At 44.5% G+C, this 24,956-nt stretch overlaps 2 protein-coding genes across 6 annotated transcripts in view; one reads left to right on the forward strand and one right to left on the reverse strand.

Moving 5' to 3' along the window:
• The window catches only part of LOC124064477, a 956,368-nt gene that overhangs the window by 550,779 nt on the left and 380,633 nt on the right, over positions 1-24,956 (reverse strand). The gene's annotated exons all lie outside the window — the stretch shown is intronic.
• gse1b (Gse1 coiled-coil protein b) overlaps positions 1-24,956 on the forward strand; it is a 157,293-nt gene that overhangs the window by 95,096 nt on the left and 37,241 nt on the right. The window contains exon 1 of one of the 5 annotated variants that reach the window (XM_046385092.1): positions 3,050-3,323. The exons of 2 other annotated variants lie outside the window; for them this stretch is intronic. In XM_046385092.1, the coding sequence (XP_046241048.1) occupies positions 3,287-3,323 (37 nt within the window). In that variant the 5' untranslated portion in view covers positions 3,050-3,286. Of the gene's footprint in view, positions 1-3,049; positions 3,324-23,013; positions 23,307-23,435; positions 23,592-24,956 lie in introns of those variants that run through there. 2 more of the 5 variants (XM_046385109.1, XM_046385082.1) reach the window with 2 other exon arrangements.

Raw genomic sequence — 24,956 nt, forward strand, 5'->3', positions numbered from 1 at the left:
TGCACACTGCCTTGGTCCCCAGGGAGCTTTTATAGCTTTTCAGAAGATTGTGTATGTGTGTGTGTGTGTGTGTGCCTTCTTCTGTAATGCGCTTGTCAAATTTAACTCATTACACTACCTTAAATAACGGAGGATGATAGTTGTTCTTTAGCATTGCCTGTCCCTTAATGAGCAGCAATATTAAAAAAACATGATTTCTTTTCTATCATCTGTCAATTTGCCCTTCAAGCGCTATGTAACACTCATGGTTTCATTTTAAGGCAGCAACCTGTCACAGTTTCTTCTAAATAATGTCCCCTGCTCTCTGTCTCACCCACCAATATAAAACAGTGGAGATATAATCTCTATTTGCTCCACAAACCCTTGCTGTTTCATATGTCTCCCTTAGGAAAAACCACCTGGTGTACAGAAATGCGTGTATTGTGTGTTTAGGATAAGCAGACAAATAACTCAGTTGTTACAATAGCAACAATGAACACAGATTATAAAAGACCAGCACCTTAAAAATGAGAAGTATAATGTTACAGCTAATACAGCGTAAATAAAGCAAAGCAATAAGATTTTGTCAGCAAAGATGCAGCTTAAAATAATAAAAAAAAAAAATAAAGATGAAACAGAATACAGTTGCAACTTTTTAAAATTCTGAACAATGCTACTGTAGCAGGAAACGAATTCAAACATGTATTTGCAGTAATAAAGGGTGTTCTTGTGATCTGATCGTTTGCCATCTTTAAAACATGTCCAGCAATGTATTGACATCTTTATTGAATTTTCTTTCTTTAAATAAAATTTAATTTAAATTTATTGGGCACATCTGGATGCACCTAACTTGAAGAGTGCGGAAAACAAATAGATCCTCTCATCTTAATCTCGTCCACTTTACAGAAATTCGATGCTGTATTTTTAGTTGTCTGTCTCTGTCTGTTTGTCAGTGTCTCATCAGACCCGATGGTGTAGCACCTCAGGGGGACACCTCTCAACCTGTCTCGCAAGGTGCGAGACACTTCAACACCTACCTCATGCACGCACCTGCACAAAACAGCACAGAGGCACGCACATGCCCACCAGCAATGATAATGTGTATTGTTTCCACACATTCAGCAGTGTATGTACTGTGATATAGCATGAAGGGTGTATAAATATGAACATGCTGGACAATCTCACTTATCTGTCCTTTTGTTAAAGCATACACACCTACACACCACTGACACGTTGTTCTTGTCTTAATTAAACATTTACTGATTTCCTGTCTTTGTATAAATAAAAAGGGCTTTGTTCCCAGAATAACTCCCCTCCCCCTTCCCATGTCTGCCTCCATGTCTCAATCTATGGAGTCCCTCGCCTTCTACACTCGCTCTATCCTTCTGTCTGTCTCTCCTTTTTCCTTCAGTCATCATTCCCCATTAGTGATTATTTGCCCTATTTGCCTGTGAGCATGCCTTTCGCGCTCCCACTCATTCTCACTGTGCTTGTGAAAGCGTGTTGGAGAGTTCCCCCCCCCCCCCCCCCATTCTCTGAGTCTTCCTGAAGGCATAGGACCTGTCAGTCTTCCTCGCTAAACTTCTGCCAGTCCCCCTTCCCTTTTTCCTCCTCACTGAGAGTTTCATGGAATGGGTTCGAGACCAAGTCAACCCTCAGGGCAAACTGTCTTGCTTGACTATTTGCCCATCATTTTTCCCTCTAACTGTCTTTCTCTCTCTCTCTCCCTCTCTCTCTCTCTCTCTCTCTCTCTCTCTCTCTCTCTCTCTCTTGCCCTCTCCCCTGCTGTTTTCTTTCTTTTGGCCTGGCTGCTTCCCAGCAGATAGTTAATTCCTCAACCGTACTGCCACCATCTCCGTCAGGTTTGTGTGCAGAGCAGGCAGGCAGCGGCATAACACGAGGTGTTTGTGTTTTGTGTTTATTCATGTGTGTGTGTATGTGTGAGTGTGTGTGAGATGAGGAGAGAGAGAGAAGGGGGGGAAGTCTGCTGTCAGCGCAGCATGGTGAGCAGCCTGCGTGCTAGGCTACACAAGCCAAGTTTCCTAGACGGACACACAAACACACCCACACACTCGCAGACAGAGACGAGGACTCTTATTTTCAGAGAAGAGAATGGAGGCGGGGGATCTTTTATATTTTTCTCTTCCAAAGATGTAGCTGCATTGTGAGCTGCCCTTGAAGACCCACAGCACTCCCTCTGCACTCTCGATTGGTTGATGTGTTCCTACTGTCTGATACAGTGTGAACAGATGCTCCCTTGATAGTCGTTGGCCTCTTGCTGTCACTGGGGCTGTCCAATCAGCTGTCTCCCTGACTCCAAACTGAACTGTGACCGCTCTCCTCTTTGGGTGAAGCATCAAGACTGGCCGGTATTTCCCTCTCATCTGTACCCTCGCCTCTTCTATCTCTTTTTGCTCCAACACTACTACCCCCCCTTCTCTCTCTCTCACACACACACACACACACACTTTCTCACTATCTGGCTGTGTTGTTGCCTGGAGGGAGTTCATTCTGCCCTCCTTCTCTCCTCCTCTCCTCCACCTCCTTCTCTCTGTATCAGCCGTGAAAGAGAGGGAGAAAAAGGGAGGGTGAGAAAATGAGAGAGCACGAAGGAGAGACTGAGAGAGTGAGAGTGAGCGAGTGGCTGCAGTAGCAGAGGAAGCAGAGCCGTTTCTCCTCTGATCATCTTTCTTGGATAGAGGGATAAAAGACAGTCCAAGGATTCAGTCGCTGCTCTTGTCTGCAGGATTTACCCAACCCGTATTTCATCCTCCCTCCTGCCTCTTTTCACCTCTTCTTGGCACTGGACCGCTAGCTTTTTACATCTTTCTCGGGCTGTCCCGACTCCCTGGGTGTGTGTTTGTGTGTGTGTGCACGTAGGAAGGAGCTGGGTAAAGCGTGTTTCCTGCTGCTGCTTGGAAACGGACAGCGAGAGTGTGACCCTTCGCCCAGGGGATCAGGGGCAAGAGTGAGGGGGTCAAGCGTTGGGGGGTGTGCTCACGGATTGACCCTTGTGTCGCTCTGTCTGTGTGTATCTGTGTGACTGTCTCTCTCTCTCTCTCTCTGTGTATGTGTGTGCATGTGTGTGTCCTAGCTGGCTGGGCGGTCCCAGCCTCACGCTTGGTTAGCAAGGACCAGAGAGCGGGGATGACAGGCTGAGTCCCAGCCCAGCCTCCCTACACATAGAGCCTCATTTCTGGGTGGCTGCGAGGGCACAGCCCCTCTCACGCTCAGTCATCCAGGACAGGACGGCTGCCTGCGCTTTTGAAACAAGTTTCTCTCTCTTCATGACACCTAAATAGTAACCATGTTTGGATTAAAAGCACCACTTTACTACTTGCCAGGTAAGCTAATGGCTATCGCACGTGACTTGGAAATTTTCTCAGTTGTGTGTTTTTTTACACGTATATATTTGCAGTTCTATTTTGTATATGCATAGTGGTATAGCCACTGAGTAACTGTGTGTGTGAGTGTGTGTGTACTGTGAAAAAGTGCACATGAGGTTTGAGCTCTAGAGTGCATCTAAGGAGATGCTAGTGTTTGTGCTGCTGGTCCTGAGGTTGGAACCTGAGATCCAGGGCCGGTAATGCTGTGTGACAGCAGCTCTCACTCTGTTTCACTAAGCTCTCAGCCCTTTATCAGCACGGAAGTCAGCAGGTAAACAGGACACTAAGTGGCAGCGTGTGTTTTATTCAGTACAACCACACACAACGAGTAGAGAACAGAAACAAATACGTGGTTCAGCAACTGTATTCTGTCTGTCTGTGTATCTGTCTATTTTTATGTCATGCATACATATGTGCATGTTTGTGTGTGTGTGTGTGTTTGTGTGTAAGTGTGTGAAAAAGAGTGAATACAAGGTCGGCATGAGGTTACCGGCGGTCGGCGCTTAAGTGCGTCTCACGGCTCACTGGGCACTGATTGTGGAGAGGACAGCCAAGAGAGGGCAGTGAGAGAGGGAGCGAGAATGACAGGCAGAGTACAAAAGGAGAATCAAAGAGAAGGGAACGTAAGAAAAGGCAATATTTTTCTCTCGTGCCTCGTTATTGGACTCATTCAACCATATTTCTTTTGTTTGTGTGTGTGTGTGTATTCATATGGACTTTCATCCATAAATATATTAATGTTTTCCCTGCTCCTTGGTTGTTTAACATGTACACTCTGCACTTAAGCATCTGTGAAGCAGAAACATATGCAGTACGCTGTGTACAATGTATGCAGTGCCAGCAGCTTGACTGTTTCTCAGCGTTGATCTGAAAGATGCATATTGGTGTTTACACAGCTTGTTTAATTTTTGAATCCAAATCTGTATAGTGGTGCTCATGCTCGGGCCAGTGTGTGTTTTCATCTGTGTGTGACAGTTGTCTACCGATAGCAGAAGTGGGTACACTTCACTGACACTTAGGAGAGATAAATTATTTATGTGCCTTAGTTAGCAGGTAGAGTGTGCAATTATACCATAACTAACGCTGCTTTAGTTTTGCCCTTTGCATTTCACTCTACGACCCAGCTGTCTGTTCTAAAAGACCTCTATACCTTTACTTTCATTTAGATATTTCTTTGAATGATGGTTTCATTGCCAGTTGAATTAAATAATGAAAATTCTCTCCGTGCAGGTAACTTCGAAACACAAAGCATGTGGATTAGCAGTTGCATATTAACAGTAGGTAGTGTCACTGTCACATGTCATTAGCACGGGTGTCATCGTGTTTTTAATCTGCAAGTGATATAACAACTAAATCCAAGAGGAAACAAAGTACACACATAGTGTTTTCATACCTATAATAACTACTGTAAAATTACTGTACAGCACCAGGTATTACCTTTCTCAGTTGAATGAACTCTCATTTCAGTGTCGTTGACTGAATACACAGGAGCAAATCTGTGTGTCACCACCTCAGCTTTTGGCTGGTCATTACCACAATCCAAGTGGACAAATTAAAGCAAACCGATGCCATTTGCAAATGTTAGCAGTATTTTTACATTAGATGGGAAATTTGCTGTCTTTATGTCTGCTGTACTCCACACTTTACCATATCTTCTGTGTCTTCAAGCCCGCTTCTCTTGTTCTAAAGGATGGTTTTGAAATGGAGATCTGCCAGTGAAGGCCACAGAGCGCCTGCTGTGTCAGAAATAAAGACAGAGAGAAACACAGAGATGTTTGTGCCTGTGTTTGAGCAGGTCATACAGAGGGAGGAAGGACTCAGCATAGTACTTTTCTACATGTGCCAGAGCCTCTGACCATAGTGTACTCTTTAAACTCAGGGTGACTGTTGGATCAAACAGAGCGATGCAAGGCATGACAAAAACGAAGAGGGAGAGGGAGCGATGCACAAAGGAAGTATGAGAGGCAATAAGGAGAATGAGGAAAAGCAAAATCTGAGAGACAGAGATAAGAGAGAAGAGGGACTCGCTTGGTCTATGTTTTCACCTTTCTCCTCTATCTCCTCAGGGTTTTCTCTGTCTGACTCCCTTCGACAAGCCAACCACCTCTTTCATCTCCCTCCTTATCCTTCTCCTCTTCCTCTTTTTCCCTAAGTTGTCTAACAATACCTATGATCCTTTCCTCATTCCCCATTACTATATGTGTGTGCTTGTTGCCCCTTATAACCTCTAAACACAGGGCAAAGAATTTCTTGATAGTGATGGTGTCCAATGCTGGTGATTGTTGTATGTCCAGCTTCAGGGTTGCTTCGTCTCTTCCCCTTTCTTTCATTCAGCCACTGAATGAGCCCCTGCCTGCGTTCCCGTCTTAGCTGCTGTTGCCTTGGAGACCATGTCAGACACATCCATGATTATTTGACAACAAAAAAGGTTGGGTTAAATAAAGAGGACTTGGTTGTAGTGTGGGTGTTGATGGTAAGTGAGCAGAGAAAGAAATGAAAAGATTAACAACAAAGGACACAGGGACACGAGTGGAGAAGGAAAAAGCACTTGAACTTGTGTTGCATTTACAGACAGAAGCAAAGTCAGACACTTCAGATGGTCATGGTCACTCTTTTTCCATATGCACCCATACAGTGCTCCTCCTTCCTTTTTTAAACCTTTAATGTACTTGCTGGCCTGCAGTTGTCATCATATGTTTTTGGTATGTGTGTGTTGTGTGAGCTTGTATTTATGCCTGTGTGTGTCAAAGTTCAAAACGTTGCTCGGTTTTCTGCTGTTGCTGTTTTACCACAGAACTGCTTATAATTCAAAGCAGTGACAGAGGAACAAGTGAAGAGAAAGTAGGATGGATAGAAAGAGAGACAGAGAACACGAGAGAGAAACCGACAACAAAAAGAAATAAATACCTTGTAATGATGACGAAATTGCCAACCACAGAGGCAAGCAGGAGAAAGGGGAAGTGGGGTTAAAGAGCAAGAAGGGTGTGAGAAGCCACAGAAAGATGAGGCTTTGAAGTTGAGCTAATCCTGCATCTGGTATTGTTCACTAGTTTTTCCCTCCGCTCAATTTTTTTTTTTATACATTACAATTTGTAATCCACTCCGCTTGTCTACTGTTGCATGCAGAATAGATTCAAATAAATCAGTAACTAAATATTTTAACTGACGTTTTCCTCAGTGTGTCCTCTTTTATAGTAAGAGACAAGCAAGTATAACACAAAAACAGATAAACTGACTGTTGTGGTCTTCTCTCTTCTCTTCCTGTCTTCCTGGCTCTCTCTGAAAATCAATTTCTAGGGAACCCAGCTACATGGAGAAAAAGCCTTTCTCTTCACACACACACACACACACAGAGCAGGGTAATCAATATGTATGCGAGCCATGCTGGGTGTTGAGCCCTGGATCAAAGTGTGGACTAATGACTGGTGATTGCTGAGCACTCGTTTAGGACCAACGATGAGTGGTGTGTGTGTGTGTGTGTGTGTGTGTTGAGAGTAACTTTTTTCAATAAACGTGTGTATTATCTGTTTGCGCATGTGCAGAACCCTCACACAGTAACTTTAGCCAAAGGAGCGCACTCATTGATAAAAACCAACAAAGAAGTCCATACTGTGCCAGAAGATTATCTGTGCACTAGTGTAATCATTATATCCAATTAACTGCAGTGTATTTCTCCATCCATCTCTCCATTCCTCGCTGAAGCCATCTCCTCCGATCAATTCCAACAAATGTCCTCACTGCATCTACTACTCTCTTCATGCTAGCATCTACTCAAGTGTCACCCACCTCTCTTCATCTTTCTCCTCCTCCCTCTGTGCTTTTACTCTGTTCACTCTATCATTGTATCCATTTATTTTACTCCCCCTCTGCACCGCGGCCCTTCCATCCCTCTATCCCTCCCACTCCATGCACTCTGACAGCTCTGTCATTAGATGGCAGTAGCGGCAGTTAAGCAGTCACAATGATGGACTGCTAGCTCTCTCACCCATTCTCTCTCCCTCACTCTGCTCTTGCTATAAAGGCTCTGACCTGTTCTTAGTATGGCATCTGTTCTACGCCAGTCCGCAGGTGGCACCGCCCTGGTCATGGCCGTAAAGATCAGTCATGGCGCGCGGCTGCCCTGTTAGCCTCTTCGTAAACCCTGGGCCGTTAAACCCTGACCCTCTACACCTGTGGCCTCAGCTCCTCTTTGGCTCCAAACCACCACCAGCAATAGTGATGGTGGAGTTCCAGAAACACACACACACACACACACACACACAGTCGCATTTCCATCACTTTTGGGGACATTACTAGGACGTACTTACCCAGAGGCTTAACCACCACCTAACCATAACAATAAACATTACTTGGCTAATCCTAACCCTTACGTAATCAAACCCTAACCTCAACCTAACCTTAAAGCAAGTCTTCACCCTAATATTTGATGATTTTTGTTGTGAGAATTTGCATTTTGTAAGAAGTAAGTGTGGACCTCATAATGTGACTGTGTAAAGGAACACACACACACACACTCACACATGCACACACACTCATTTCCCCCTGCCTCTGTTTTTTTTGTGTTAAGATAGACTAAACATGTCCAGACTCCAGCATGAAATGCGTGTGTTTTCTTTCTTGCTCAGAGTTAGATGAGAAGCTCAATACCACTGTCATGTCTGTACTTTTAATATGAAGCTGGAACCAGCAGTTAGCTATTTAACAATTAGCTTAACTTAGCATAAACACTGGGAGCAGGGAGAAGCTCTCTGCCTGCAAAACTAAAATAAACTGCCTGCTAGAACCGCTAAAGCTTAATCTGGTTGTGTTCTATTTTATTTCCCAAAATACTGAACTGTTCCTTTAATTAAAGCATAGATAGGAGAGTGGTTTCAATCTTCTCATCTAACTTCTCTTCTCTAAAAATCCCATTTCCCAAGATGTTGATCTATTCCTTTCACATGTAGTCATGAAAAGATGACTTTTGTAGCTTATTATCTTTGCAGGACATTTGATTTTCCTGCACTGGAATCCAGGAATACACACACACACATATACACTCAGTGACGCACTACTCCAACAGACATTTGGTGAGCTAACGTGTGCAGAGGGGTAATGAGGGCTTTGCCAGCATCACAGTAGTATACAACTATGATTTATGGACTGCATTCAGTTATCGCTCTCCCTTTCTGTTCCCTCTGGTAGTCTTGTCAGTTTGGCACAAGGGAGATGCAATGCTATTTGTGTAGTGCACTGTGTTGTACGTGGGTTTGTTTGTTCTGCTCCTTTGTGACTGTGGACAACACATACACTCGTACACACACACACATACGGAGGCAGCAGTGGGAGGGCAAACAGTTTCTTCACAGCTGTGTGTGTATGAACAGGATATCAGCTGACAGGTCTTGTGTGTCACACTCAGAGTGCTTGTCAAACTCGGATATATGACGCCCACTCACCTCTGCTCTTTAACGTTAAGTCACTGTGAACCTACATGAACTCCATTTGGAAAGGGAGAGCACTGAGCTGATTGACAGTGTGTGTGTGTGTGTGAGTGTGCGTGTGTGTGTATGTTTGTGTGTGTGTATGTTGTCACTTCTCTCCTGAAACGTTATTTCAACAGCAGAAATAGTCAAACCCTAATTGCCTTCATTTTCCTTTACTTTCACTAATCAAATTAGATTACAGCGAATTCTAATTGAGCCCTGTCTGCATCTGATGGTGCTGGGTTCACATACTCGTGTGTCTCGTGGATGCACATGAGTGCACAATGACACACGTACACATATTGAATGTTATTTTTCACTTATGAGAGCTCAGATGAGTATTTTTTTTAACCTTTGAGAGCAGAGTGGTGACGTGTTAAGCCTCCCACCAGCTGACTGTCAGAATGACTTTAGTGCATTAAGAACGAGTGTGGAAAATAAGGAGGTAATGCTGCACTCTTTGAGATGATAAGGATGCTCAAAGGAACCAATGGTTTAGGTAAACTGAATGGTTGTTCTTGTGTCCTTGAGAGGAACAGAGACAAAATTGGTGGCGAAGATGTAAAGAAAGGCAGGTATGAAGAGAGAGAGAATGTGAGGCAGGTGATAAAGTTTATATCATTTGTTTAAGGTGAGAACCAGTTATTCATTTTGTTCCTCTGCGCGGTCACTGCATTCCTTGCACAGAGACTTGAATGAATGATAAACATTTTGTAACCCCTTTAGATGTTCAGCTTTTTAAGCTCAGGCAGACGAGCAGACGAATGGCATATTAATGTCCATGCTTTCACACTTACACACATGCAGAGACAGACAGAGGATAGGTGGTATCAGCTGCCAGGCGACCCCTTCTACAGGGCAGCAGAGGTTCGGTTTCGTTTTGTCCACTTCCTTCCTGGCAGAGCCCCTGCTGGCTAGACCAGCAGGCTTCACCGTTCAGCCGAGTAATCAGATCCTCACACTTGACAGTTTTAATAAACATGTACACCCTCTGACTTCCACACACACACAAACTCAAAGACATATACACGATTGAAAACTGGCAAATGTCATTGATCTCAAATGTTCCCTGCCCTTTTAACGCCACCATAAATGCACGACGGGTAGAGAAGCAAGCACAAAAAAGGAGATGACTGACGTTAGAGGGAGAAGCAGGGTAATCCTCCCTCACTTCCCGAGGTAATTAGGAGTGTGTGAAGCTAAGATTTATGAGGAAGAGGAGTGGAAGATGGAGAACTGTACCACCCAGAGAGGGGGTAATAGGGATTTGGATACTGCACTTTTTCTACCTCGGAGCGCTGAAGTACCTAGACTATGTTAGTGTGCATTTTTGTGTATTCTTTTTGTTTTGCTGACATCTTTCCGATCATTAGTCGATGTGATTTCAGAGCTTAGCCAAAGGAATCCCTTCACTTAAGACGAGAAATAAAGAAGTGCAGTTTGCCTCCGTTCAGTCCCATCTCATCCTCTTGTCCTTGACATGTAGCTTCTGTCTCTGCACGAAGGTTGTGATATAGCTAAATCTAGCATATTTTCATCCGCCTTTTAGATGACAAACAAGGCACCAGCTTTCTGTCAGCAGGCAGTCATGCTCTGTAGGTGGGGTGGGGTGGGGTGGAAAGGTCTCTTTTAAATCCCATGGCCAGTCCCTCATTGGTCCAGAGAGTGCTGAGGTATAGTGTTGCAGTGTTTACAGATGAGGTAGTAAATGCCTATGTCGCCAGGAGGCTTCTCTCCGTTCATTGTGTGAGTGTTGGAGGGCTTAAGGCTTAAGGTGGCCTCAGGGTGTTGGGAGGAGGTGCAATTGGTCGGAGAGGGTTAGCCTGTCCTCGTTTGTCACTTATCTTCCACACCAGAGATGAATGACCCCGGTCAGAGAGTACATGCACCATATTTAATGGTGTAATGAATGAATAACTTCTGTCCTCTGCTTCTATTTGCGGAGGCTCTTACTTTGTAGGGTGTGTGTGTGTGTGTGTGTGTGTGTGTGTGTGTGGTCTTGTTTGTGTTCTTCAGAGTGGCTGATTGGTGCCGAGCTGCCAGTCTCTCGGCGCACAGGAAATGGAAATGAATCATGGGAGACAGATTAAGAGAATAGCAAGAGCTCATCACATCCTGTTAAAGAGTGGAGATGACTCGAGGCAAGGTCTCTCTCTCTCTCTCTCTCTCTCTCTCTCTCTCTCTCTCTCTCTCTCTCTCTTTCTCTCTCTCTTTTCTGTTCCTTCTTCTCTCTCTATCCTTCTGCCCCTGTCCATATCTTCGCTCACTCTCTCGCTCTCTCCTTCACTGTCTGTTTTCAGACAGTGGTTTGGCAAGGGGCGAGTGATCGGTGACTGGCTCTAAAACATCCTATTAAAATTAGTGTCACACACTGAATTTGCGTGCGAGTGAATGAGTGTGAGGCAGAGAGATGGGAGAAAGTTGATGATGGATGATAGATGATGGCTGTGACCTGAATAGATGGCTCCAGGCTGGTCAGATGACTTCCTCAGGAGGAGGAGTAATGAGGAGAGGGCACAGGATTACCGCTCCATCACTCAGTGTTTATGGAAGCCTTACAGGGGCCACAAAACAAATAGCACGGCAGCTATAGCTGAGAATAAATCTCACACACTGCGTTTGTGTTTGTCCATGCGTGTGTACAAAATGTGCTTGAGAAATGATGGCTATCTCTTTTATTTCTGAAAAAAAAAAGTGGGGCAGAGGCTTTGGTGATATATCACGCCCTCCCTCACATCCAGCCCTATGGGCGTTGTGTTTGTGTGTTTATGTGTTTACTTATGTTTAGCTGTCTGCTTGGTGTCAGAGTGTAGCCTCGATAGGGGTGGTTTCGCAGCCTTAGGGAAAACTGTATGAGCTGAGAGGTCAGGCAAGGTTGCATCAGTGGCTTTAAGTGAGCGGACACACAAAAACGCACTCCCTCACACACACTCATGCTATGCATTGATGCCCTGAGCCCAATAGAGACAAGAGTAACTTGCTCAACATGCTCTACACCACTGAGCCACTGAGTTCCCCTGTAAATTCAACACTAAAACCAGTTGAAGGATGATGCATCAGTCTGACACGCAGTCATCCTACACTCCGGCACTGATTGATGTAGCCTGGCTCCTGGCTCTGTGAGTGTCTGCTCCGGTCTCTCAGCATCATGTCAAGGGAGGTCTCAGAAAAGAGCTGGACGACTGAGTTGATGCTGGGAGGGCAGCGGAAGAAGGTCAGAAGAATGTGTAAGGTGGGAAAAGGACTAAAGGGGGAGGATCAAGTACACAGAAAGACAGGACAAGTGATTGCGAGTGCCTGCAGAAAGTGCTGTGTGCGATGCAAGAGGGAGAACTGACACGAGAGGACTGAGGTTAGGGGTGTGTGTGGGAGGAGAATGACTGGGGTGGATACTGATGAGTGTGGGGGAGGATGGGTAAGAGGGATCGGGAGCAGATTTGGGGAGGTCCGGCCAGCTGAATCCTGGTGGGGAGTGGCAGGAGTAAGCTGGCACTGTGGAGGCGGGCATATGGAGGGCAGGTTGGCACTTTGGCTGCCACCAGAGTGTGCACCTGCTGACAGGGAGACACTCTGCCAAGAGGAAGGGAGGGAGCAGAGAGAGAGAGAGAGAGAGAGAGGGAGAGACAGGGAGTGTTTGTGGTATGTGGCAGTGAGACAGATTTTTGGGGGTTGTTGGAATCAGTCTCTGAAGATTTTAGATATTAATGAAGAGTCTAAGTATCAGACGACTGTGTGCCCTCTTTCAGTGGAGACACACACACACACATACACACAGGTGAATACATGCAGACAAACATGCTTGCTTATTCCCCATCACCCAAACCTCTCTCTCTCACACACACATACACATGCACAGCAGCATTTAACTCACCCTCAGTCTGAAATAATCACTCTCACCCTGTTTATCTAAATCTACCACTTGGATGCACCAAGTGTGTCTCCTGGTAGAGAACAAATAAACAGCCTTCATAATTAGGATAGCTTTTAAAACCCTTCCCCACATACACTACAGCACACCCACTAATTGGACCTCAACTGTTTTGCTGCTAACTAGCTGCTAATTAGATCAGTGAATTCCTCTCACTCCCTCTCTCTTTTCTTGTCATTATTTGCCATGAACAAAACACTTGCTGAAAAGTGCAGTCTTCCTACATGTAGTGGGAAGCTCAGAGATGATTTTTGTCATTATAACAGATGTGGGATGGTATTAACTGAACATAATGTAACATACTGAACTGAGTGTGTAAGCGTAAATGTACATTTTACTTACATTTAAGCCTTTGTTAATCGGTGTGTTTGTGTGTTTTGGCTGCTCAACACCATCACAGATGCAGGAGCCAAAGGCCAGTGCCCTCGTTAAGCCGCTGTCAGAGAGAGTTTGTAACAGCCCACTGGAGCCCATCTGTATCCTAACACAGATATACACATGCACACTCGAGCAGATCGGTTCTTCTGTATGTCGATGCTGTATTTCATATTTTATGTACACATAAATAATGTTTCTATCATATATTTAAGTGTCTGTTCACGCGTTTGCCTCAGGATGTGTGTGCATGGGTGTGTAGGTGTCCCACGTCTCTGCTGTAGGTGAATGGTGAAGGGCAGTGACTCTGTGCTCTGGTTTTAGCCTTGGCTGTGGATACAAGTCTTTTGGCTGCCATGTTTTGCTCTGATCTGCCTCCCCTCTTTCATCGCGAAAACCACAGAGAGCAAGGCAGAGGGAGACGGAGAGGTTTAAAGGCTGGCAGCAACACCGTGGCCTTGAGGTGTTATCTCTGCCCCACACTGTGTTGGAGAGAGAGAGAGAGAGGGCCTGTTGGAGTGATTGCAGCATAGCCCACTTCTTTTTTTTTTCTTCCTGCATGGAGCAGGATGGTTAGCAGATGGTCTTGTTACCAGCAAAATGAAAATGAACGCAGTAAAATTTGCCTGTGTTAATTTCTCGTCCCCCAGGTGAGACCTCGAGTGCTCACATACGCAGACGAGCGTACTCATACATTTGTACGCACATCGCATGTGCGCACGCTGGCATGCGCGGCCTTGCCCTGCTGGCTTTAAACACGTACCATCTGCATGCAGAGAAAGTGTGTCGGAGGAGTGTGAAGCGTGTGCTTGGCTTAAGGAATGTGTCTCTAATGTTCATAGCCATAGCTTATGTTGCTTTGGAATGTAAAATGCTTCTCATGTCATCAGTCATCAGTAACCCAGTTGTCCAAAGACAGTGGGTGTTTCAGGGCAGGCTGACGGAGCTGAAAAGATGGCTGAATTGGCGATTAGAGGTAAAGGGAAGCAAGGGAATCTGTGCTAACAGGGAGGAGGAGATGGCATGTTCATCCGCAGATGAAGACTTAAATCCTTTCATTCTCTCTTCATCTTCCCTCCCTCCTTCCCCTGCTTGCTTAGCGGGGAGACGAGAGCTTCTGCTTTGTAACGTCTGCTTCTTCATGTTTGTGTGTTTCGAGGATCCGGACTAGTCCATAGCTTATCCCTCTGAGTGTGTGTGTTCTGCAGGCATAGAAGCGCCTTAGCCTTCCTTATCGTCTTACAGTAGGGGGCTCGCTATTGCCGTTTGAATCCACAGAGAAGACGATAGTAGTGGAGGGAGGGTGAGGAAAACATACCTATACTTAGTGTTTATCATAATCTTTACTTTTATTCGTGGTGATTCAGGGAGACCACACCTATTTTTCTTGTAAAAGCCAGCTCTGTAGCATTGTGCTATTATAATTGATGCCACAGTGTAGTCTGTTTGTAAAGCGCAACAGGCAAATAACATCAGTACATATATATTTTTAAACTGTAGTCCAGACATTTAATTCAGTGTCTCACAGCTGGCAGATGTTGAAGATGCTGTATGCTGCATTGACTGAAGGTAGATGCTAAACAGCTAATATTCAATGAATTGAAAAGAAGGTGTATAAGGTACCCCTCTAGCTTTAATTTTAATTAGATTAGATTAGATTCAACTTTATTGCCATTACACATGTACAAGTACAATGCAACGAAACGCAGTTGCATGTCATCCCCTCTCATCCCACTTCCTGTCATATCTAGGGAATGTGCTTAAAGAAACACTGACTGTTTTTTTTCCTTACTGCCTTTGACCATCAACTCCTGCAACAGGTGACAAAAGGCAGTCTAGAAAAGAAACCTGCAAACCTGCAACAATTGTGCTACATTTAGAGCCATGATTCCCCCAGGTAGTGGTAATGGTGAAATAGACAGACAGACAGACAGACAGACAGACAGATAGACAGACAGATAGATAGATAGATAGATAGATAGATAGATTGATAGATAGATACCTTATTGATCCCAGGCTGGAAAATTGTGAAATATACTATGGACAGTGAAATGTGTGAGCATTGATGGCACTGCAGCACGCATTGGATAAACCAAAATGGCATATGTTGCGCTCATATGTATGTATAACACGCACACTTGCACATGCTAGTGTTAACGCCTGCACTTGTGGTGCTAATGCCAAGCCACTATACTGCCTACGCAGCCCTTGGATGTGAATGAAATGAATCATATGTGAGGATGCTCTTCATAGACACAGCACGCAGAACACATATGTTCCCCTTGAACATTTAAAACACTCCTACATACATTGTGTTCTTCAGTAAAGAGTAAATCCTGCCCTGCCTCAGTGTTAACCCACATGCACCAGTGGCTAAAAAAGTGAACTGTATGCTCTCAGGACAGGGAGATATTCCACATCTGTTGCTCTCTAACTGCTATGGTAGGTTGTAGGTCTCAGCAGAGTTCTTGATGTGTGCAGAGGAGTGATGATGAGCTTAATGCAGTCTGTCTGTGTCCTGGACGTGACCACCACATTAATATAGCCCTAATACAATGCTGTGTCGGCTGCATGCTAATCACTGCCACACTCTTTCTCACGCTCTCTCTCTCTCTCTCTTTCTCTCTCCCTCTCATGTCCATGTGAAACACATGCGTGAGAGAAGACAGACTTCTGAAGAGCTGATTGGCTTTAACCTGTTGGCTACCAGATGACTGTTTCATGCGTCATCAGATAGTGCCTTACATTTTTTATATACCTGAGATAATCAGGTTCGCTGCAATCACAGAATTGGCAAGAAAATGCTTTCTTAGATCACAAAATTCAATTTTGTCCAGCGCTTATGAAAAGTCTCTATTCCGGGTTCATTGAGAGGAAAGCAGCCAAAACATTCAGTTCTTTCAATCACCATAAGCATTACACCAACTTTTTGAGGAGGTGAACCTCAGCTGTGATGGGAGTCTCTGCAGAAGTCCAGAGTACCTTGAATGAAAAGTTTAATTTGACCTTGACACTTGTAAGGCCACCTAAACAAAGCCCCTCACCCAACCACACACAACCACATCTCAGGCTGGTTGAATAAACAAGGCCACTTCAAATCAGCTCAGTGCCCATGCCAGCAGGTCTGAGAGGAGGAGAGGGAGCGGAGGAAGGGACTGCATTACTGGAATGAATCAGGAGGGAGGAGGAGGAGGGTGAAGGGATGTGTAAGCATGACTGCTATTAATGGCCTAATAATGTATTTGGCTGTTTTGGCAGTTGTGAAAAGGCTGAAGGGGGCAGAGGGTAGAGGAAAAGGGGTTGACAGCGTGTCGCGGCTGGTTAAAAGCAAGCTAGGAGAAGAGAAAACGGCCTTGTTTGTTGGGCTAAATGCTGTAAATAACATCAGAGAGTGCAGCTAAATGGAAATCAATGCAATTACCCTATTAGCATGGGCTTGAACTCACAGTGGCGGCTGCTGCATCACTCTCTCTCTCCCCCTCCCTTCCTCCCTACATTTCCTGTACACGTATCACTCTGTGTATGATGATAAACATTTGTGGGCATGGACAGCCAGAGAAAGAGTACCTTAAAACAGAGCAGTGTGTGTATGCCAGGAATGTTCAGGGCAGCCCGGTCGAGTGGGCACACTGCGTTCTCCCTGTTAACTCCACTGGAAGTGTAATGATTTTGTTAAGATGTGTATAACCCCCTTAATCACCTCTATTTTAATACGTAACAATTGTGGGGGGAGAATATGCTGTTAAGTGGTAAGTCATAATTAAGTAAATAATTGGTTTGGCTATTACCATCCCTGTGCCATCTGTTTGGGTGTGTGTGTGTGTGTGTGTGTGGTGGGTGGTTGGTGGGTTACGTTTTGATTTAAAACAAAAACAAAATGACTGTAGTTTTACATAAGACATTCCAGCGGTTCCCTCTAATCTAATGTGAGGGCTATCAAATGTTGAAATGTCAAATCTATGCTACACATATCAGAGCTTACCTTCAAACTCAGTGACGCATCAAAGTCCTTCTTAACAATAGGGTACACTGAGCTGTTTCATCTGTTTAATTGCTTTGTTTGCTGTCAAACGGTGTTTTTTGGAACCCACAGTGCTGTGGACAGTCTCCATCTCACAGCATCTGCTGCCGACTGATGTGCATCGATATGTCTCCATCTGCACCGGTCCCGTCTCTTTCCTTTCCTCACTCTCTACTCTCCTCATCTTGCTTCCTCTCTGTATCAGAGAATTATTCTGGTGCCTCTCTGTGGTGCTGTATTGAGGAGAACAGGCGGTGGGACAGACATCTCTACAAAGAGTGTGAGGAGGGAACAATTTGGTCTAATTAGCAGCGAAGATTGTCCATGAGGATTCAACTCTCAACTAACTGCTGATGCAGTTGGAGCAGGGCCTGCATCCCAGGCAAAGTATAAAATTAGACCGAGGTGCAGTAAGTGTAGAAGTGTTTATGCACATAGTTGTATGGGTATATGTATATATATCTGTGTTGTGCTTGTCTTTGTGCTTGCACATGGGCAAAGTGTGTAGAGGGTTATGGGTGCGTATATGCTTTCAACATTCATCCTGACAGCTTACAATTAGCTGCTGCCAGTGTGGCTAATAGAAGAGTGTACATTGTTAATTATGTCACAGCAGAAAGGTGGGAAGGTGGAATACATTTGAATAATGCGAGGAATGATATAACAGCAGGCTTTCAAATTCCTTGGCCCTTTTGTATGCGTAATGAAGGGTGGATGTGTGTGTCCACTCAGACCCAGGAGCCTGTCTCACATTTATAAAGATAAAACACATAGGGGCATGCAAGCTGCTGCACATGTAGAAACACACACATTTACCATCCCCCCTCCCACACACACACGCACATCCTTTCTCCCCCTCACACACACACACACACACAGACAGTAACACTGTGAGGCGTGAGAGACGGAGGGTATGTCTAAGTAGTGCACTCGTGCCTGGTTTTCCAGATCAATGATGTGTGGTTGGGTGATCGATGTGAGGGCTTAGCGGAGTGGAGAGAGCTAATGGGCAGGTCAGTGGCTCAGACACATCCTGGCTCCCCCTGCCTATTACCACTACGTCTGTTAATAGGCCTCACCACACTCCCCTGTTGCTCACACACACATACACACACACACACACACACATACACAGACACTTGGATAGTAGGAGGACAGCGAGGAGGGAACACCGCCAAGCATATTCAATCCACAGACCTCCTCCCTGGTCCCTGTTTTAACCCGTGTTTCTTCCATATATTTCCCCCTCGTTCTTATTTCCTTGTTCTGTTCTGTGGCCTATTTTTGACCTGTTTTTACAGCAAAGCTTTGAAGCAACACCATATGGTGCTGCTTGTGTATGTATGTAAATAAGGGGAGGGGCAGATAAGCAGCATATTTACGGTAATGTAAAGTAAATATGAAAACGATTACTGCACAACCCTCATCTAATCTCCTCAAAGCCTACTCTAGCACACACAAGCCTGAGGACAGCCCATCCCCTGCATTTCTGAATAGCTGAAGATTACGTAAGTGTCTTATGATTGGTCCTGCGTGGCTGTCAGTCAGAAGGTGTCTGGTGGCGTTAAGCTGCGAGGTGAATTGGTCAGTCTGCATTTCACTCTCATTTATTTACTTATTTGATCTGGAGCTAACAATAACTTTGGTGCTGCAATGTGCAACTATACTCAAGCACCAGATGAACTGTGCTTAGTGTTTATAGAGAGAAGCTGATTTACAACACCCTGTCCTCTGTCTCTATCGCTAACTTTACATTTCAAGTTAGTGGTGCTTTCTTTGTTTCTAAGTCATCATTAAATGCAAATTAAGGACAAAATTTTAGATCTCTGCTCAATTTTTGCATAGTAACAGAATATTTGGGTTTGGTCTGTCTTTTGTTTCAAGATTGACATTTTATACATTTGGGGCAAATATCACACCATGTATCCTGATGTTATATTTGGAGGACTCAGCTTTGGATTTTGTGAATAGTTTTAATGTTTATACCTGACGGTGATGAATAGCAACAATGCTATTACTTCACAGAGATGATATTTGTTGCAAGTGCATTATATTAAATTGTATTAGATTGTAGTCCATTTTTTGCCTAATAAGATGATGAATAAGTATATTTTCATCTTGTTAGCACCTCTGGATTTATCTTTTGTGATATCTTGCTTCCTTTAAATTTTGTTTGATAACAATGGTATGATAGTGAGGCTTAACTAGATATATAAATGTAGCTTTATACCAGATCACATTTAAAACTGAAATGCCTAGTCTATTAATAGATTTGTCGAAAAATATCTGGCAGCTATTTTGGTATTTACTACATCAAACAATCAGTAATCAATTAATCAAGGCTATAATTGTCTCTTCATGAAAAATAATCATTAGCTGCAGCTTTGTATGTTCTTTCTGCTTGTGTGCTAACCTCTATGCACACATGTGGGACCGCTGTGCACAGCTGTGTCGTAACACAAAGATAACAGCAGGTCTGTTAGGGAGGTGTCGGGCATCACTCTTGCATGTTATTTCTCCCTTTATTTCTAATTCCATCTTTGAATCCATCCTTCTCTGTCTTTCTTGCTTAGCCTGTCACTTTGCGTCTTCCGTGTGGCATCTGATCTGCATGTTAATTACCTTCATCGCCTTAATTTAATATCTGCTTAGGAAGAATGTGGAACAGGCACCCCAGAGGTATAGCCTATGCCCTCCAGCCCTCACTCACACACGCACACACGTACATGTACTTGTACATGCACAGATATTCACAGAGCCCATTGGTTACCCTCTACGTTTTTGTGCTTGCTTTGGTTTTGTGCATTTGATGGAAGCAGGAGGTGAAGGCTAGTCTGTAAAGTAACTTCAGAGCAAAAGAGGGGCCTGGCAGGATATCCACAAGAGAGGCTGAAGTCCTTTCTAACCCATCCTCTGTGAGTGTGTCTCCCTGTGGTGAAGGCTAAAAGCGCTGCCACTTGTCGTCGGCATAATAGAGGCGAGGCAGGAGGTGGGGGGAGCTTCTGCTGTTTGTTTTGAAGAGGAGTGACAGAGATCAAAAAGGAGGTGAAAGAGACATGCTTTTTAGATGCTGAAGAGGAGGAAGGTGTGCATGTTTTTACAGTGCCGAGCAAGTCATCTACCACGCCCTTCTCCACAACTAGTTTGCATACAGGCGTGCACAAGATGTATGCTGACACACACATACATATGATACGAACACTCGCCGTACAACCGACACTACACAATCCAGAGAGTGGGAGTGACTTGTGAGTTCACCCGTTGTGGGATTCCATCATAGCTCTAATAATTAGAACAATTTTTATTACAACCTCCCAAACATACACACACGCATATATGTACACACACACACACGCACACACACAGACACTCTTTCTCAGCCATGCAACAAGGCTGTGTCTCTAGTGGCTGATAGATTGTAATGAATGTAACAGCAGTCAGATCCTTCAAAAGCCTCTCAAAAGCTTAAGCCCTTTTATTAAATTAAGCTAACGATGCCTAAGGCCAGGTCCGCTGCTGAGAGAGAGAGAGAGAGAGAGAGAGAGAGAGATGAGGGGCTAGGAAGAGGAAGAGGGGGAGGTGGTGCATAGGGAGGTAAAGGCTGCAGAGATGAGGAGGAGGAGGAGGAGGCGGCAATGTTAGGACTGAGGATGTGAAACGGCAAGTAGTCAAATCAATGAGGGATGGTGGGAATGGTGGGGGTTTTAGTATCTTAAGAAAGAAGGTGGAGGAGGTAAGGGACGGCTGGTGAAAGAGGACAGGAGGGATACTCTTATTGAATAGGGCAGCCGTGGTTGAGAGGGGGAACAATAATTAGGCAACAGCTCATTGTTGGAAGTCACAGTGCATATGTGTGTTTTGGAAAGTCATACCAGAAACTGTTAACAGAACCATGAATGTTCAACCATCTTTAAAGCTGATCTCAAACTCTTTATGTCAGATACACCGTGTGATAAAAGCAGTCTTTGTTGTTATACTTTGTGTAGGAAAGTGTCACAGTGAGATGAGCACTGATGTCTTTTTCAGCTTGTGTGTGTGTGTTTGTGTCTTGTCTGCCCTTTACTTCAAAAATGTTAGGTGACAAACAGCGTGTTTTTGGTTCATTTAATTGGATTTTTTTTCAGTATTTCTGTTCTTCCACAGATGAATGCAGTCCTATTGAGGAACCTGATACACCGTAAATCCGAAAAACCAACACATGTTTGTCAGTATTATTGTGATGCTACAGATGTGACTATTATCTTCTAGTAATGACTTAATAGGAATAACTAATCACCAGAAATTACTTAAGACCAAAAGCTGATTAGTGATTTAAAAAACACCATAAAAATGACTAATTAACTAAAAAATGTTGTCAGCTAAGACGTTAATACTCAAATGACTGATTGTTTGACTAATGGAACAGAAGGGGGTCTCCCTGGCATCTAGAGAGCTGTCCCGGGGGTAGCATGTGTTCAGACAGCAGGCAGATCAAAGGCTGAGGCCTCAGTGCTGCGCTGTTCGTCGGGATACCTTGTCTACCTGCTCTCTGTCGCTGTCACTTGCAGGTCAAGCAAGGGTGAGGGAAACACTATCGCTTGGATGAAAGACAAGACACGCAGACATCACCGCGCACTGCACAAATGCGTACCCACATAGACTACAGTCACTCACATACAAGACAGGCGGTCATGCTACCTGAAGGGCGACGGCGAGTGTGTTGGGTAGCGTTTCTTTTCTCTGCATCCTCTTAGCACAGAGAAGTTGGCTGTGGCAGGAGACACGCAATACATAATTAGGCTTGCATTTGATCCAGTGCATCACAGCAATTAGCAGTTTACAGCACAATGTGAAAAGGGCCCCCCCCCCACCCCCACCCCCCCAACCATCACCTGCTTAATCCTTATTTTCATCCTTGGCTTGTGGAGAACACCCTGTCTTTACTGCTTACAAGTGTGGCTTTGATTTTGCAGCCTGTGCAGTCGCTGGTATCTAATCCACAGTAAAACCATTGATAAGCCACACGGGGATAGAGGTTGTCAGCTGAGGCTTCTCTGTGCTTTTGGTGGGTGGCTGTCCCCTTGTGGACACTTGGTGGAATTACTCCCTTACTGTATGTACTGTATGTTCATGCAATATTTGTCTCAAAAAGAGTCTTATTTCTTTATATCTGTTGGTTAAAGATTCAGATTCATCCAGATTTAAGATGTTTCCTAAATCATCAGTCAGTGAATAACTAATAGCTAATCTCCCGCGGGATTAAACAAATGCGTTTTCGGTTTCGATTCGTATTATTAGAGAAATTAAATAATGTATAGCGAAGTGAGAGCAAACGCACTGCTTAGGACAGAGACAGAAGGAATTCAGAAAAGAAAAAGATGTGTCCTTATGGAGTGACTGTAGCAAGATAAACCTCACAGACTTTCATGGTCTGCCTTGTGTTTTGCAAAGAAGCATGACAAATCACCAGAAAATTAGTTTATTAATTAATCCATTCATTATCGAATATCACACCACAAATGCTTTTGACTGCCACAGCATGATTTTTTTTTTTTTTTAAAAGCAACACAAAAAATATTGATCAATAAACAAACACCAACAATTAGAAAATGTTCTAAAATCATAAATATAACACAGGTTATTTTTAATCAGTTAGAAAAGAATGGCTGTTTAGTTCGTCTCCTTTCGTTGGTCATATCGACCCTTTATTGGCCTCGATACTAAGTTAGTCTCCGCTTTCCAGTCATTTTTATTGAACAGGAAGTGCTTCTCTCTATCCTAGTTGGGGGGGACATTCTTTATCCTATTGGGGGGGACAATGTGGGGTCAGCCCTGTGGGCCGGAGGCGTGACGAGGGGGGAGCAGGTGCTTCAACCGCCCGCCCCCTTAAGGCTTGTCTGTGTCGCTGTCTGTGTGTCTGTCCGGCCCCCGCCGGAGAGGAAGCCCCACCTCCCGGCTCCCAGCAGCCGGCCGCCTCTCTCCTCCTCTCCCCGGCGCTTTGCTGTGCTCTGCTCCGTCTCTGTGGCCTCGCTAGGCGTCGGAGCTTCCTACGTGACAACAAAAGTGTAGAGTCTGTGTTCTCGACGGAGGGATGGATCCATGTTTTCAGCCCTAAAACGGAGGGAGAAATTTACACGTTTACAAACTCTGGATTAGCCTGATACTTGTTTACGGTGAGTGCAGCGTGAGAATATGTAGTTACGTTTAAAAACCCGGAGGTTGTTGGTGTGAACGTGCGAGCATACGGCGGAGGGTTTTGTTGAGGAAGTCATTACGATGTCGAGGAAACGAGTGATATTTTTTTATTTTTTTCGAAGGTCGTTGCCGAGCCCTTGTGTGTGCGCTCGCCTGCCTGCGTGTGCGTGTGTGTGTGTATGTTAAGGACAGACAAGAAAGACAAGAAATGGGGAGTCAGTGCAACAGAACGAGAAAGAAAGAAGGAGCCAGGTGGCGTTCAGGTGGCGATTTTAGCTTTCTTTTGTTACTCAGTGTTTACACGCCGCGGTGTTAAGGAGTTTCACACAATCGTGTTTTAAAATGCAGATTAGCCTAAAGGACTAAACGGAGTAGCAGCCCGACCCCCCACCCCCTCAAATTAACTTCTTGTAACATTGTTACCGGTGCGCTGTTGTGATTATTATGTAAAGCACAGCCCGGAGGGTTTCAGCGTAAGCCATTTACGCTCACTGTATGCCCTTTTATGTAAAATTGTGTTATTAGCTGTACTTGGCTGGGCTGATCCCTTGGAGCAGGAAAGCGTTTCTTTGAAAGGGGCATTTTCTCTGTTTAAATGTGACCGTGAGTGCGATATTGACACATGTTGACCGTTTGTTGCTCTCTGGTGAAGGATCTGACCCAGTGTGTGTGTGTGTGTGTGTGTGAGCGCGTGGCAGGTGGACCGTGTTGAATCACTTCCCACGCGCTCCTTCACTTCTCTTGAACTACAGGCGCGTACGACAGCTGCTTCTGTGGAGAACACACACACACACACACATATACACCCACACACAAACACACCGCTCATTACACACCTCTCGGGCTTAAAACACTGTCTTCAAACACAGCCGGGAAGCAACAGGCTTTACTGAACACTGTGCTGCGGGTTGAGTTTATCTGCAGCCAGAAGCAGCCTTGTTGTGTTTTTTCGCGGCTGCTGATAAGGTTAGCCAGAACTGCAAGAGCAGAGAATGAGAGACTCCTGGCTTTTAGACTGAGACTGTCCTCCCTGGTGTCTTTAACAGCTGCTGTCTTGTGCTGGAAATGCTGGAGGTGCTGGAGATAGGTGTTTCATTACAGTGGGGATCTGTCAGCTGTGTAACATAACTGTGCGCTGTAATTTTAGGCATAATAATGATGTATAATCCTTTATTTCTCAATATTACTTACATGGATTACAGCCTGGTTTCTTACACAAGATCGAGAAATGTCTTGCAGCAGGGCCATTTTCTGAAACACTGCAGGGATACCAAGACTTAATAAGGGGACACGTTTACTTTCATCATTTAAGAGTGGAAGACAATGGGACATGCCATTGTCCTATGTCACTTATCGCTAACGGTGTATGTGAAAGTTTGTCCAACTCTTTACCGCTCACACGTCTAATAGACAAGGGATTGACATGTTATTTTATGTTATTTTTATTTTACGATGCTGATTATTAGTAATCAAAGAGACAGATCACGGATAACTGGAACCATTTTACAGTTGCAGTAAAAATATAATTTTTAGTGTCAAAACTTACCAGTAAGGGAATGTACAGTACAATTTAGAGATACTTGTGTCTCCATTTTCTGCTACTTTATACATCCACTCCACTGTAGTTT

This window comes from Scatophagus argus, chromosome 1, assembly GCF_020382885.2.
Source record: "Scatophagus argus isolate fScaArg1 chromosome 1, fScaArg1.pri, whole genome shotgun sequence".
NCBI classification, from domain to species: Eukaryota; Metazoa; Chordata; class Actinopteri; family Scatophagidae; genus Scatophagus; species Scatophagus argus.